Below are 15873 nucleotides of genomic sequence, written 5' to 3'. Positions count from 1 at the left end.
GTTTAAATATTAAGTTAAATACGTTCGAGAATACTTGCATCTGAAGATGGCCTATCATATTAGATCGAAAACGTTTTCTCAGCATCAGATGTTGGATGATACAGTAAAGTAACTTTTTCCTTCGTGAGCTTCGTTAGAGTTTCGTTCGAAACGTCATCATAGCAGAGCATGCGCACTGAGCAAGACTACTACTTTTCGAACGATTCGTTACTAACGCGTTTAACTCCTTTGACTTTACGAACGTACCCCTAGTAAGTGGTTTAAAACTGGCATGCGCATTGTTCAGTTCTTGGCCAGTGCTGCTGCCTGTTTCTAGTGGAGCTACCCTGACGGCGCCTTCGTTTTACCCTAGATTGAGAAAACGACCTTTATCGAACTCATGCTAGGATAAAAAATAATAAGAAGAAAAACGATTCTTTGACGCAGATCCCTGTACTATTATCGTAAAATAATAATCAGAACAATTCTTAATTCACTGTTTTTAAAAATGTTAAAGCCTAAAAATCCTAAGATATTTTAGTTATCAGAGGTATTCATTTACATCTGATATGGTGATGTTTTAGTTTGGTAATCCCAATTCGACAAACGAGAAAAATCTCACCTGGTCTTTAAATAATTATAAAATATTTCCACAAGTCTAATGAATGCAATTATTTAACTTAAATTTAATTAATTCACTTTCAACATGTGTTGTATATCTTAGCTGAAGATAGAAAATTAAATAAGCCATTAATTTGATTTCAAACATTCTTTGATACCTAAATGATCAGTTTTAAAAATTCATTTATTTACATATACGAGGGCTGTTCGGAAAGTTCGCGGTCTCACATAGAAAAACAAACAAAATAATGTTAAAACTTTTTTTATTTTTCAATGTAATCTCCTCTGTTAGCAATGCACTTATTCCAGCGATGTTCTAGCTTTTTTATGCCATCACAATAGGTCGATTTGTCAAGGTGTGCAAAATACTCGTTCACTTCAGAGATGACTTCGTCATTTGAGTGGAATCTCTTTCCAGCCAAGAATTTTTTTAGGTTTGGAAAAAGGTGGAAGTCACTGGGGGCCAAATCAGGTGAGTACGGTGGATGTGGAACTAATTGGAAGCGAAGTTCGTTTATCTTTTGTTCAGTGATTCTGGCGGAATGTGCAGGTGCATTATCGTGGTGGAACAGAACTTTTTTCTTCTTCAAGTGTGGCCTCTTTTCTTCGATTTCTTTCTTCAGTTTTTCCAAAAGTTCACAGTAATAGACAGCATTAATGGTCTTTCCTCTTTCTAGGTAGTCAATAAAGATGATGCCTTTAGCATCCCAAAAAACCGAGGCCATCACTTTACCCGCTGATGGAACTGTCTTTGCCTTCTTTGGTGGTGGCGAACTGTGGTGTTTCCATTGCTTCGACTGTTCTTTTGTTTCAGGAGTGTAGTAATGGATCCACGTTTCGTCAGTAGTCACAAACCGACGCAAGAAATCCTGTGGGTTTTTCTGGTAGAAGTCCAAACACTCCTTTGACATCAAAGTGCGAACACGTTTTTGCTCGGCGGTCAGCAGATGCGGCACCCACCTTGCTGAGACCTTCGTCATACCCAAATCTTCGGTTAGGATGTGGTGCACTCGGTCGACAGAGATGCCTGTTGTCTCAGCTATCTCACGCGTTTTCAAACGGCGATCTGCTAATACCAAATCGTGAACTTTGTCGATGTTTTCTTCAGTGACAGCAGTTGACGGCCGTCCGCTGCGAGGGTCATCTTCCACACTTTCTCTGCCAGATTTAAAAAGGGCTGTCCATTTTTTCACAGTGGTGTACGAAGGAGCAGACTCTCCTAAAACTTCATCCATGTCAGCTTTGATTTGAGATGGGGTCAACCCTTTTTTCGTCAGGTATTTTATGACCGCACGAGTCTCCGTCTTCTCCATTTTTGACAAAGCATGTGCACATTGACTATCTGCTAAGCTGTCGTGGCAAAACTTTACGACAAATCAAGCGGAAATTGGTATCGTATCTTTAGCAAGGATGACTGAATTATTCCCGCCAAAAATTAAATTGATCGCAGCGCCGCATATAGGCAAGGCCGCGAACTTTTCGAACGGCCCTCGTATATTTGCGTTTTAACATTTGTTTTGTTGAAGGTTCAAATAAAACAAATAATTTTTTTAATATCGGACTGTGCATGCATTCAGTTACAAATCGTTTCAGTTTTCAAGGAATGACTTACACAAACGTAGCTGACTGAATATTCGCAATAATATGAAATAGATGCATTGGAAGCTGGTAATATCAATAAACTCAACAATTTTTAAAGATTTTGAAACAAACTTTCCAGCAGCATTTTTTAAATTAAATATTTCTGGCAAATAGGATCTGACAGTATGACTTTTTGACCCCAAGTTAAGTAGGGCTTGTTTACGCCATTCATTGTCTACAACTTATAAATCAACATTAACATTTTTAAACATTATAAACAACGGCTCCAAAAACCTCACTGTTAAATTTTGCGAATTACTCTAAACAAAACCTTGAGAGGTTGAAATTACCCTAGAAACGGCAGCACTGTTCTTGGCTATAAAATGACATTGCGCATGCCTTGAATTCAAACCAAAAATACGCTTTTAAAGCGGTAAATAAAAAATAATTATATTTATTTTTATGTAATTTTTCTCAATTATTTTCATATAGTTTATTATTATATGTAACTATTACTGATGTTAGTTTTCAAATTTCCATATTTATATTATATATTGTATCAGATATAATGTATCTTTTGTAACTTATTATTAATGTTGGTATGTTATTATTTATTATTCTTACTTTTATGTATTATTTTTTAAAGTAATATCGACATCGGACTGTTATTAATTATTTTCGGATATTAATACATGTGATTATTGTATTACTTTAATAATATATCATGTACAGTACTGTACGTGTTTACCTTCTAATAAAAAAAATATTTATTTTTTACTCAATAAAAAAAACCTAATTTTTTTATTTCTAAGTATAACATTTTAATTTTAAAATGTCCGGGTCGGCAATTTTGAAAAGGTGACTACACTATATTTAAATAAAATTAAAAGAAAGCAATGTTATAAAATTTTTGAAAGAAAAATGTTTATAATAATGAATTATTTTTGCAGAAGACTATCACATATATTTAAATTGAGTTAAGTCATTTATGCATATTTATTGCATACTAAAACTGTTGGAGTAAAAGAATTTGTCAATGTGTAATTTGTTCAACTTCATTTACATAACAGTTGAATGAGATGTGAAAAATTTTTCTCTCACCTCCTTGGTCATCCAGTGCGACCAAGGTTCGAATTCCTGCTTCTTTGCTCTGTATTGAAATAATAATAATAAAATCAGTTGGTATAAATAAGAAAAGTTATTTAATATAATGAAAATTTATTAATATTCAATATTAGACGAAAAATTTTAAAATTTGAAATATACTGTATATAAACAAATATTTCACTTACTTCCTCACATAGCATAAGCATACGCCTAGTGCTCTCCAAAGACTGAAATGAAATAAAATATACAGTGTTTAGAAGTTTTATTTATTTACAAAATTTATTCTGTATTAATTTTAATAATTCACTTTACTAAAACAAAATAAATTTTTTACAAAATGCATAAAAACTATCGTTTCGTTATCTGCTTTCTTGCAAATGGTTACCATATCTTCCTTGAATCAAATATTTTTGATCTTTTCAGCCCATCGTAAAATTATTGAAAAATGTTCATAACACTGCATTCGAATACTAGTGTCTCAATATTACAAAATTTTTTTCAATAATGTCTACTTTTAATGATAGGAGATCATGCACACGATGAGGTTTGAAAGTTTAACTCCTCCCACTTGGGAAAAATTAAAATATGTTAAAACAGTTTATTGTATCTAACTTTTATTTACTTTGTTCCCATTCAGTTCCCCCTTAGTCTTACTGTATCGTATTATTCTATATATCTAAATTATAAAAATTAATACACTAAATTATGTTAAATTATGTAAAATAATGTGTTTTTTAAAACTCCATCCTTTTAAAAATCCTGTGCACGAACCTCGCTGAAGGGCCCAAAAGAAACGTTATTTGGGTTAAGGAACATAATCTAATGAAGTATAAAACAATTGAGTTTAGTTAATTAATGTTTCTAGTCCTTTAAATATTGTTTTATCAATATTAGTCTATTGTGACTATAATAGGACTTATTATACTAATTTCACTTGCGGATTCAATCTCCAATAATTTCTTGCCAATAATTTCACTTGCGGATTCACTTGCGCACTTGCCACTTGCGGATTCACTTTTATCTCCAAATTAAATCAGTATACAATAACGAGTCCTATTAATAGATTATAATCAAAACAGACTAGTATTGATAAAATGGGCATTAGTGTTCAGAGAAGAAAATTCGAAATTATTTTTTATTCATTTGAAAGTTTAACATTAAGAAAATTAATATACTATAAGCTCATTTTGTGTTTCTGGAAATAACATTGTATACATGGAACAATAGATAAAATGTTTTAATAATTTAAATGTTCGAAAATTAAAATAAGTACTATTTTCATCAATAAGTTGATAGCGAATATAATTGTTTTGTAATGTCTGTTTAAATTTTCCAATTGTGCAATAAAGAGCTGTTTTATCAATATAGGAGCTCTGGATTTAAATTTGTATAAAACCTATGATCTTTATGATAATGCAAGCTAAAACTATAATTCATCATATATAACGGTTAGATTAGAACTGTAGTCAATCCATTTAATATAACTGTCACATTTCAAATATGAACATAGAAAATAGGATTTTATGTTTGTTATAACAAACATAAAATCCTATTTCCTCTTAAAATGATGAATAAGTCAACAATGATCAAATGCAAGCAAGCAAATATCTCAAACGTCATGCAATTTTAAATTGAAATATCAGCATTACAGCTCATACAAGATATCAGACGATTAAAGATTTTAAATAAGTCTAAATAACATACATCAATATATTATGCAAAAATGATTTGAAAAAATATTGTTTAGAACGATTAGATCACAGTACAGTACACCAATGTTCGTACAGCAAATAAATAAAATTAATAGTTTCATTATATCACTTTTGTGTTTTATTTAAAATGTATTAATTTCAACCATTATATTTTAAAATTAAGTTTATATGCATTTTATATTCTTCTTCTTCGTGTCATATCAGATTACTGACGTCGGCGACACCCGGCGCAGATTAATAATACGCCAAGGTGTGTACTGGGGAAGGATGATACCCAGAGTGGTTTCCCGTTGCCTTCTCTGGGGCGCGATGGTACGCGAGGGGAAAGAATGCCTCCCGGGAGGACTTTTATGGGGAACTGGCCTCCTATTTAGTCGTTATCGGCAAGGAGAAAACCCAGAAAACTCCAAGCAGCCAGCCTGTCCGATCGCGGCGCGAACCCACGACCGAACGCCCAGTGTTTAGGGTACGAAGACCGCTCGGCCACTGGTGGGCTCCATTTTATATTGCATATTTTAATTCAAATAAATTTGACTTGTAAATGGAAATGATTATTTATTCAGTTCCATATTATTTTATATATTGCCCATCTCATTTATATCAGATGATCGTGACTACATTATAATTATAAATTTTCAAAATTAACATTATTTTTTTTCTATTAAGAATCAATATTCACATCATATACTTAAGATATTCACTATATTTTGAAAAAAGCAAAATTATACTAAAAGCAAACCAAAGATTCCATTTCATATTAAACATTTCTAAATTTATAATTTGAAATTTTCAGTCATAAGTAATATTGGGGACGTACAATGCTTTCGATAAATCAATATTTACATTATATGCAAACAGCATATGCAATATTGTAAGATTTTGTGGAATTAAAATTCAGGAGAAAAATAATTACAAAAACTAATACTCAACTGCCAGTAATTTTAATGATGACAAAAACGAACTTTAGAGAGATACTTGTTCCACGTTTTCGTAAATAATTTCTTTAATGCTGTATCATTTAAGAATTTATCAAAAATTTATTCATCGATCTCTACTATCTAAATGAAAAGTTTAAAACTTACTTTAAACAACAACAAATTTTAAAATATTAATGTAAATGATATTAATTGTATGCACACGGACAGTTCTGAAGTAGGCCAATAAACCAATGACATTATATTTTAAGTCACGTAACGTTATTTTTCATTTTTTTTAAGTTTTATGTTAAATTATTAAAATCTATTATGTACTTTACTGACTTTTCCAATTTACTGTTAAATTCTTATTAAAATAGTTATTTTTATCGATTAATAAAGTTTACGCAATTTCGAATTAGTTAGTATTCCACTATGTTTTGTTTCGATTAAATTTCCATGAGAATGTTTTTTAATTTTCTTTTTTTTTCTTTCTTCAAGAATTAAAACATAATTAACTATTAATATGACAAATCAAATTTTGCTTCTAATCAGATTTCTTCTGCTATTCTCTAGTGGAATAGATACTTAATACTAGGGTTTTTTCCCTTGAGACTGAATTTTTTTTTGTATTTGAAAATTCCGAAAATTAGATGTATCCCTGGAAATCCCGAAATTTTATTTCTTTCTGCACCAAAAATAGAGAGACATACAAATGTTACTGACTAAATCATCACAATACATAAAACAATAATTTTCAGATTATACTTTTTAATTCAAAAATATCACAATTTTTATTCTCTCTGTATGATACTGTATGAACTTCGGAAATTTAGCTGCCCGCATTGCTCACAGACTCGATTCTAAGATTCATCTATCTTCATAATGTACGGTACCTTGCTGATTCGTTTTTTAAATAGTATTTCATTTTAATATATTTTTATTATATTAAAAAATCCAATGAAGAGAGTGCAATTGTAAACAATAAATCTTTAAATTATTGTGCCGAGGTTAATCTATCTAACCTCGTATTAATACAAATGTGTTAATTGGACATTTATAAATGATGCATTCAACATATAAATTGACCTGATCAATAAACAGTCGAATTTATAGGCGCAAAGCAGTTGAGGACAGCGAAGAGAGCACTTCTATTGATGAAGCGAAAACAATCATTATTAATGTATTTTTCCAAGGAGGAAAAATATATCCTAGAAGGTACTGCACATTAAGTATTTAAACGCTGAAGAAAATACAAATTTGTGCAGTTATTCCTGGCTAGACTATTTTGCCAAATAGGAATCATTATCTGAATATGTAATGATGTTGCAAGACTTTTCAATGAATACGGAACAGTCTACTCTTCACATTCAGAACATGACATAAGTCAGGAAATTGCACAATCCGTGACATTAGCAGACAATAGTAGAAGCAGCAATGCCATCAATGAAAAAAAGATACACTGTTCAACTTTTCCATGCCAAACAAACAATCGAAGAACTGTAGTAATTTGAGGCAAAAGAGAATGCAGCTTTAAACATCATGAATTTACTTGGTAAACTGAAAACTATTCCTCCAACTTCTGTCGAATCAGAAGGAGCAGTTTTTTAACATTTTTATTTATCTTCTTGATAGTTTCTTTAAAAAAATATAAATAATCGATACTTCTATTTTTAAAATATTGACTGAATTTTTAACGTTTTTAGATAGAGGAACGATATCATTGTTTCTAATGTTTTAACTTGTTTTATTTTTATTATTTTTTATTTTTTTGTATTAGCTAAATACATAAAAAAACTAGATTAAAAACCGGTTTATTTTTATTATTTTTAAAATAAAAGAGCATGATATTTATATTTATTCTTAATTTTAATTATATGTAATGTTTTATTTGCCTCCAGCAAATTACTGTAATCTCATAATTTTTACAAAATCATTAATTCCTGGATTTCCCAGTATTCCCGGAAATGGCTTCATTTTTTCGAGAATTCCTGGAATGAAGAAAGCTGCATATAAACAGAGACCCTATTAGGTACTAACTTTTATACAGTATATATTTAATTATATTTATCAGATTTTTAAAGTCCTGCCTCCATTCTAATCTCTTTGACATATGAATAAAATTCTTATATACAAACTTAACCTTTATCGATTTTCATTTACACAATTATTGATTTGATATTTATGAATTTATTCTTAACTTTAAATTAATAAAAGTTAATTTTATAAAAATAGATATCTCCAAGATTTTATTCAAATTATACTTTACATTCATAATTTGAATACAATTTTGAGGAGAAATATATATATATATAGGAGAAAGTGGTGCAAGATGTGGCCATGGGGTAAGACGGGGACGTCTGTTTATTCGTGGTTAACGCGCTTTCATCTAGCTGTTATTTGGGGAACTAAATGTCAACCTCAAAAGGGATCAGGGGACGAGAGAACGTCCGAATCGTTCTCTTTGTTTGGAAGTAAGACAGTTTTCCATGTTTCAGCAATACTTCATCTAATTTTACGCCCGCTACAAAGTTTCTTCAAAGTATTATTGTGAACTTTTACATTACCTTTTACATGAAGATATTATGGTATTCGAAGTAACCTTTAATTAATTAAGACTGTAATTGTTTAGTTTTGAAATAAAGTTAACCTGTGTTTGCAGTCAGTGTGTAAAGTGCACTGTTGGGGCAAGATGGTGGGGGTAAGATGGGGTACCCCATCTTGCCCAAGGTTGGCCATGAATTCTGCTGCTGGCTAGAGCCTTTATTTTATTTATGAAAATATTTTTTAAATTTAAATACTATCTTAACAAGAAATAAAATGTGAGATAACAATCGAAATAAAAATTTTTTCCCACAAAAAACAAAAAGCGTCTGCTTAAAAAATAGCGAAACTGAGCATGCGCGAAGGTGACGGTATCGTCTGGTAAAGTAAATATGAGCAAGTTCAAACTTTTATATTTATTTATTAATTTTTTCTATAAGCTTCGATATGTTTTATGATTAATATTCATTGCACTTTTGCTTCGATATATTTATCGCTAATGTTCCATTAATAAATAAGTCTTCTAGTTAATATATTGTTGGATACTTGACGTCTTTTAACTGTAGAATGCCTCTATTGTAGAGGGTTATACTCTGTATCTACAGAGAGTGGGCTAAATATAGCCGTTGTGATAAATGGGCACACTGTTCTTGTGCCAATATTGAAGAAAACGACAGTTTAACCATTTTAATTTGTCCTTCTTGTATATAAAAATAATATCCACCATCTTACCCCTAGGTGGGGCAAGATGGTGCATTTACATGTAATNTGCAAGACTTTTCAATGAATACGGAACAGTCTACTCTTCACATTCAGAACATGACATAAGTCAGGAAATTGCACAATCCGTGACATTAGCAGACAATAGTAGAAGCAGTAACATTATTTTTTTTCTATTAAGAATCAATATTCACATCATATACTTAAGATATTCACTATATTTTGAAAAAAGCAAAATTATACTAAAAGCAAACCAAAGATTCCATTTCATATTAAACATTTCTAAATTTATAATTTGAAATTTTCAGTCATAAGTAATATTGGGGACGTACAATGCTTTCGATAAATCAATATTTACATTATATGCAAACAGCATATGCAATATTGTAAGATTTTGTGGAATTAAAATTCAGGAGAAAAATAATTACAAAAACTAATACTCAACTGCCAGTAATTTTAATGATGACAAAAACGAACTTTAGAGAGATACTTGTTCCACGTTTTCGTAAATAATTTCTATAATGCTGTATCATTTAAGAATTTATCAAAAATTTATTCATCGATCTCTACTATCTAAATGAAAAGTTTAAAACTTACTTTAAACAACAACAAATTTTAAAATATTAATGTAAATGATATTAATTGTATGCACACGGACAGTTCTGAAGTAGGCCAATAAACCAATGACATTATATTTTAAGTCACGTAACGTTATTTTTCATTTTTTTTAAGTTTTATGTTAAATTATTAAAATCTATTATGTACTTTACTGACTTTTCCAATTTACTGTTAAATTCTTATTAAAATAGTTATTTTTATCGATTAATAAAGTTTATGCAATTTCGAATTAGTTAGTATTCCACTATGTTTTGTTTCGATTAAATTTCCATGAGAATGTTTTTTAATTTTCTTTTTTTTTCTTTCTTCAAGAATTAAAACATAATTAACTATTAATATGACAAATCAAATTTTGCTTCTAATCAGATTTCTTCTGCTATTCTCTAGTGGAATAGATACTTAATACTAGGGTTTTTTCCCTTGAGACTGAATTTTTTTTTGTATTTGAAAATTCCGAAAATTAGATGTATCCCTGGAAATCCCGAAATTTTATTTCTTTCTGCACCAAAAATAGAGAGACATACAAATGTTACTGACTAAATCATCACAATACATAAAACAATAATTTTCAGATTATACTTTTTAATTCAAAAATATCACAATTTTTATTCTCTCTGTATGATACTGTATGAACTTCGGAAATTTAGCTGCCCGCATTGCTCACAGACTCGATTCTAAGATTCATCTATCTTCATAATGTACGGTACCTTGCTGATTCGTTTTTTAAATAGTATTTCATTTTAATATATTTTTATTATATTAAAAAATCCAATGAAGAGAGTGCAATTGTAAACAATAAATCTTTAAATTATTGTGCCGAGGTTAATCTATCTAACCTCGTATTAATACAAATGTGTTAATTGGACATTTATAAATGATGCATTCAACATATAAATTGACCTGATCAATAAACAGTCGAATTTATAGGCGCAAAGCAGTTGAGGACAGCGAAGAGAGCACTTCTATTGATGAAGCGAAAACAATCATTATTAATGTATTTTTCCAAGGAGGAAAAATATATCCTAGAAGGTACTGCACATTAAGTATTTAAACGCTGAAGAAAATACAAATTTGTGCAGTTATTCCTGGCTAGACTATTTTGCCAAATAGGAATCATTATCTGAATATGTAATGGTGTTGCAAGACTTTCCAATGAATACGGAACAGTCTACTCTTCACATTCAGAACATGACATAAGTCAGGAAATTGCACAATCCGTGACATTAGCAGACAATAGTAGAAGCAGCAATGCCATCAATGAAAAAAAGATACACTGTTCAACTTTTCCATGCCAAACAAACAATCGAAGAACTGTAGTAATTTGAGGCAAAAGAGAATGCAGCTTTAAACATCATGAATTTACTTGGTAAACTGAAAACTATTCCTCCAACTTCTGTCGAATCAGAAGGAGCAGTTTTTTAACATTTTTATTTATCTTCTTGATAGTTTCTTTAAAAAAATATAAATAATCGATACTTCTATTTTTAAAATATTGACTGAATTTTTAACGTTTTTAGATAGAGGAACGATATCATTGTTTCTAATGTTTTAACTTGTTTTATTTTTATTATTTTTTATTTTTTTGTATTAGCTAAATACATAAAAAAACTAGATTAAAAACCGGTTTATTTTTATTATTTTTAAAATAAAAGAGCATGATATTTATATTTATTCTTAATTTTAATTATATGTAATGTTTTATTTGCCTCCAGCAAATTACTGTAATCTCATAATTTTTACAAAATCATTAATTCCTGGATTTCCCAGTATTCCCGGAAATGGCTTCATTTTTTCGAGAATTCCTGGAATGAAGAAAGCTGCATATAAACAGAGACCCTATTAGGTACTAACTTTTATACAGTATATATTTAATTATATTTATCAGATTTTTAAAGTCCTGCCTCCATTCTGATCTCTTTGACATATGAATAAAATTCTTATATACAAACTTAACCTTTATCGATTTTCATTTACACAATTATTGATTTGATATTTATGAATTTATTCTTAACTTTAAATTAATAAAAGTTAATTTTATAAAAATAGATATCTCCAAGATTTTATTCAAATTATACTTTACATTCATAATTTGAATACAATTTTGAGGAGAAATATATATATATATAGGAGAAAGTGGTGCAAGATGTGGCCATGGGGTAAGACGGGGACGTCTGTTTATTCGTGGTTAACGCGCTTTCATCTAGCTGTTATTTGGGGAACTAAATGTCAACCTCAAAAGGGATCAGGGGACGAGAGAACGTCCGAATCGTTCTCTTTGTTTGGAAGTAAGACAGTTTTCCATGTTTCAGCAATACTTCATCTAATTTTACGCCCNGTGCGAAGAAGTATTTACTTTCGACACTTGGAGCAGCACCGTCGCCGTAAAAACTTCGCGCTAGCCGGACCTCCACCGTAATCCGAGCGCAAACGCAAATAGGTCACGTGATTAAAAGCTTTTACGGCGAGGGGATTTTACGCCGTTTTTACGGTAGTGGAGTCCTAGCCTTATGTAGAAAATCTTAAATCCAAGCATACTTGTGTTTTTTTTTCTTTTTCTTTCTTTTAGTTGAAAGTAAACTGATTGACAATGTTAAACAAAAAACCGCACTGTAGTAATCATATCGCCTTCATTGTAGTATTCATATTACCAAATACCGGTTTTATTGTGGCATTAATTAATATTACATTTAAATGCTAACGTATTTAATTCATAGTCTTACACAATATTTTTGAAAATCAACTAATTTATTATATTTATTTTTTAATGCTATCCTGAACAAAACTTATATTTATATAAAATCTATATTTATTGTTGAAAATATAAAGATTTATAACGTCTAAAATTTCTTAAAATTAGTTTAAACATGTAAAATGATAAACATTATGCTTTGAATAGTGTAATTTTATTTAACAGATAATTAAGTTTCTTTCGCTCTTTTAACAGACTTAAAATATTTATAAGTAACAGTAAAATGTAAATTTTTTTCATCTTTTTGAAGAAAAAAAAATACGAAATTCTAAGTTTGAATATTGTAAATTATTACATCATGAATCCAAATATAATACTATTTTAGAATGAAATGAATCGGAAACACGCAATCTTGCATGAAGTTGAAATACAAAACTGTTAAAGGTTAAGGACCGATTGCATTTAATCTTGAGATTAAAACTCATGCAGTTTAATCTACAGAATTATTCTCGTTGTTGCACCAGTGTAAATCTTTGGGATAAACTGACAGATCAGTTAACCGACGGATTTCAGGTGATTGTTACCATGTATTTTGCTGATGTACAGAAATTTTAATCTGGCCGACCAGTTCCTATTCCGATACGTCTGTGTACATCCTTTATTTACTCATTTAAACAGTTTATCCTGATATTAGCGAAATATTAATTAAGAAAGATCTTATAACGTTTTATAGAGATTAAGTTTTGAGAATCGGTTTTAAAGGCTAGTTTTAAGCTAGGAGTCAATTAATTCTGACAATTAATAATTTCACATTATAGTACTTATTAATATATTTTATAACGTATATGACGCAGCATGCAGGGTGTACATTACATCGCACGTGGACGCCGTCGTCAAGGGGCGCCAGAAGATATTCCAAATTAAGTGTCTGATTTGAATTATGAAATGATAGAAAAATGGATGAAACAAAACATTACGTTGAAAAAATAAAGTAAGCTCTAACTGTCAAACTGTTAACGCTTGCATTATATATTTATACGGATTTATAATATTGCACTGCGAAGTGGCTTTGGTGGAGAGTTTCTCGCCCGGCGAGGAATAAACTTGTACGGACTAGTATATTGAACGTTCCAGGTTTAGTTCACTTAAAGTTTTTCTCCTCCAGCCTGTTTACAATTGCTCCGTGTAACACGACTACTCAACTATCGGCCAGTTAGCCGAAATATCCTTACTATCTGACGGGTCATTGTAACTCGTGCAACGAGCGTGGATTTTTCTTTATATTAGTGACAAGGGCAAAATTTATTCCTCAGACAGTTTTCCTGGAACCGGCAACTAGATTCGTGCAACCGGCCCTAAAGGATGTAGCCGTTTTCTATTTCAATTTAGTGCGTTGTAATGAATAAAACTTATCTTAAGCTATGACTTTTAGTTTATTTTAAAGTATAAAATAAATGATTACCTCATCTGTAACTTGGTTGGCCTTGAGTTGGAGTTGTTCCAACTCGCTGGGCTCGCCATTTACCGCTGGTGGAGCAGGAGCGGGCATGTTTTACCCTGAAATATTAATCAAATCATCATTATACATATAATAATAACAGTTAAAATGATTTAATAGCATTAGAAAAATTATGAGTATCATTTAAATTTTAAGCTTTAATATATTCAGAAGATATTTATAACTAAACGATATTAAACATCAAAACATTGAATGGGAAGAGCAGAGTTGGTGGATCTTATGCAAAGGAGAGTGAACATTTTGTGCCTGCAAGAGACAAGATAAAAAGGAAATATAGCTAAAGAACTTTGTGAAGGGTACAAGCTGTTTGTGAGTGAAACGAATAAGGGAGGAAGGAATGGAGTTGTATCGTAATTGATAAAGTTCTTTTAACCTCAAGACATTGTCTTTTGACAGTGTCTGTGAGGTTAAACGAAGGTGTGATAGAATTATGAGCGTTAAGTTACAGCGTTATGTTAAGTACCTGGTCCTCAGCCAGGTAGTGGAGAAGAAAATACAAAATTTTGAACAGATCTTGACCAAGTTATAATGTGTGTTCCTATGAACGAGAGATTAATCTGTGGGAGTGATTTAAATGGTCATGTTGGGAAGAGGAAGAATGCGGAAAGAAGAGTTCTTGGGAGGTGGAGTGTGGGAGAAAGGAATGGAGAGGGAGAAAGACTAGTCGATCATGCTATGGCTTTTGACCTTGCGCTAGTTAACACCTACTCTGTGAAGAAAGCGAACCAACTGGTTACATACATGAGTAGAGGTAGCCTGCCAGATTGATTTTATCTCGTTCCGCAGGAAACATCCGAGAGAAGTGAGAAACAGTAAGGTGTTAAATGGAGAAAGTGTTGCTGCACATAGAGTTTCCTGGTGGATTGTGACTTTCTTATGAGCCATTGTAAGAATTGTGTTAGCCAGATTAAACAAAGGATCAAAATAGTAGAGTGAAGAAGCGACAATTATGTTGGAAAGAAAATCAGAAAACTGATAACAAAAGAAAAGAGGAAAAGATGAAGACCAAAGACGCGTTGGAAAGATAAGGTGGAAGAAGACTTGAACCAAAGGGGTCTTAAGAGAAGAAGAAGCCCCTGATAGGGAGAAATGGAAAAAACGTATTAGATAAGGAAACGCCGACCCCATATTAACATAGGAAAAGGCGAGGATAATAAAGAAGATATAGAAAATCATATGTCAAGGCTTAATAAGAGAGTGATCTTTATGCAAAGCCCGACATTTTACATCCCTTCAATTTCTCGCTTGGGAGAAATTCTTCCTAGTGCAGATTACTGGGTTATTCCCAAAACCCAGACCAATCTGCTAGATTTCTGTTAAAAGATGACTTGAGATTCAATTTACAGATTGATTCTCGATCATGTTTATGTGTAAAGAACAAGGGGGTATGTAATTTATCCTTTCAACATCAGTAAGAATCGTTTACCCGTTCAGCAAGACTATCCAGACCAACTTCATTTGGAACAGATTCATGCCATTTCATATATTTGTAGGAACTCAAAATACTACATTTTTGGTGTTTTAACAGAGACTATCTTGTTTTTATATAAAATTTTTCCGGAGTGCTATTTAACTGCTACTTCTTGTCAAGAATTTTCTTGAGATTCGAAAGACCAGCCAGCTCTTCAGAGTGATCAATCAGGTCTCTAGATTTGAATCCAATAGAACATATCTGAGATGTTCTAAAAAAATTCATTGCATTTCGAAGATGACTGAAATACTGACCAACTCTACACATTAATACATAATGTAGAGATAACGGACAAGAAAAATGTGTTTGCTCGTCTCGTTAACTTTACAAAATTTGGCACTAAGTCATCCAGTTGTTTTCGGGCTCGACATTATTAGAAAAAGTTTTTGCCAAACAAA

At 31.1% G+C, this 15873-nt stretch overlaps 1 protein-coding gene across 1 annotated transcript; it reads right to left on the bottom strand.

Moving 5' to 3' along the window:
* Positions 1-3199: 3199 nt before the first annotated feature.
* Positions 3200-14051, bottom strand: LOC111616013 (synaptosomal-associated protein 25-like). The gene is made up of 3 exons (XM_023357452.1): positions 13948-14051; positions 3474-3515; positions 3200-3331 (listed from the first exon to the last, which is right to left on the bottom strand). The coding sequence occupies exons 1-3, from the start codon at positions 14032-14034 to the stop codon at positions 3215-3217; spliced, it is 246 nt and encodes an 81-aa protein (XP_023213220.1). The 5' UTR covers positions 14035-14051; the 3' UTR covers positions 3200-3214.
* Between the last annotated feature and the right edge of the window lie 1822 nt (positions 14052-15873).

This window comes from Centruroides sculpturatus, unplaced genomic scaffold, assembly GCF_000671375.1.
Source record: "Centruroides sculpturatus isolate CEXI.00-Female unplaced genomic scaffold, Cexi_2.0 scaffold2857, whole genome shotgun sequence".
NCBI lineage: Eukaryota > Metazoa > Arthropoda > Arachnida > Scorpiones > Buthidae > Centruroides > Centruroides sculpturatus.
Note: the sequence above shows the minus strand (reverse complement) of the source record. Positions and strands in the feature narration are given on the sequence as shown.

Coding starts and splice junctions, on each gene's coding strand:
- LOC111616013 (XM_023357452.1), bottom strand. CDS start 14,034: ATGCCCGCTCCTGCTCCACCAGCGGTAAATGGCGAGCCCAGCGAGTTG. Junction 3,516..13,947: donor CCAACCAAGTTACAGATGAG/GTAATCATTTAT, acceptor ATTTCATTTCAG/TCTTTGGAGAGCACTAGGCG. Junction 3,332..3,473: donor TGCTTATGCTATGTGAGGAA/GTAAGTGAAATA, acceptor ATTTCAATACAG/AGCAAAGAAGCAGGAATTCG.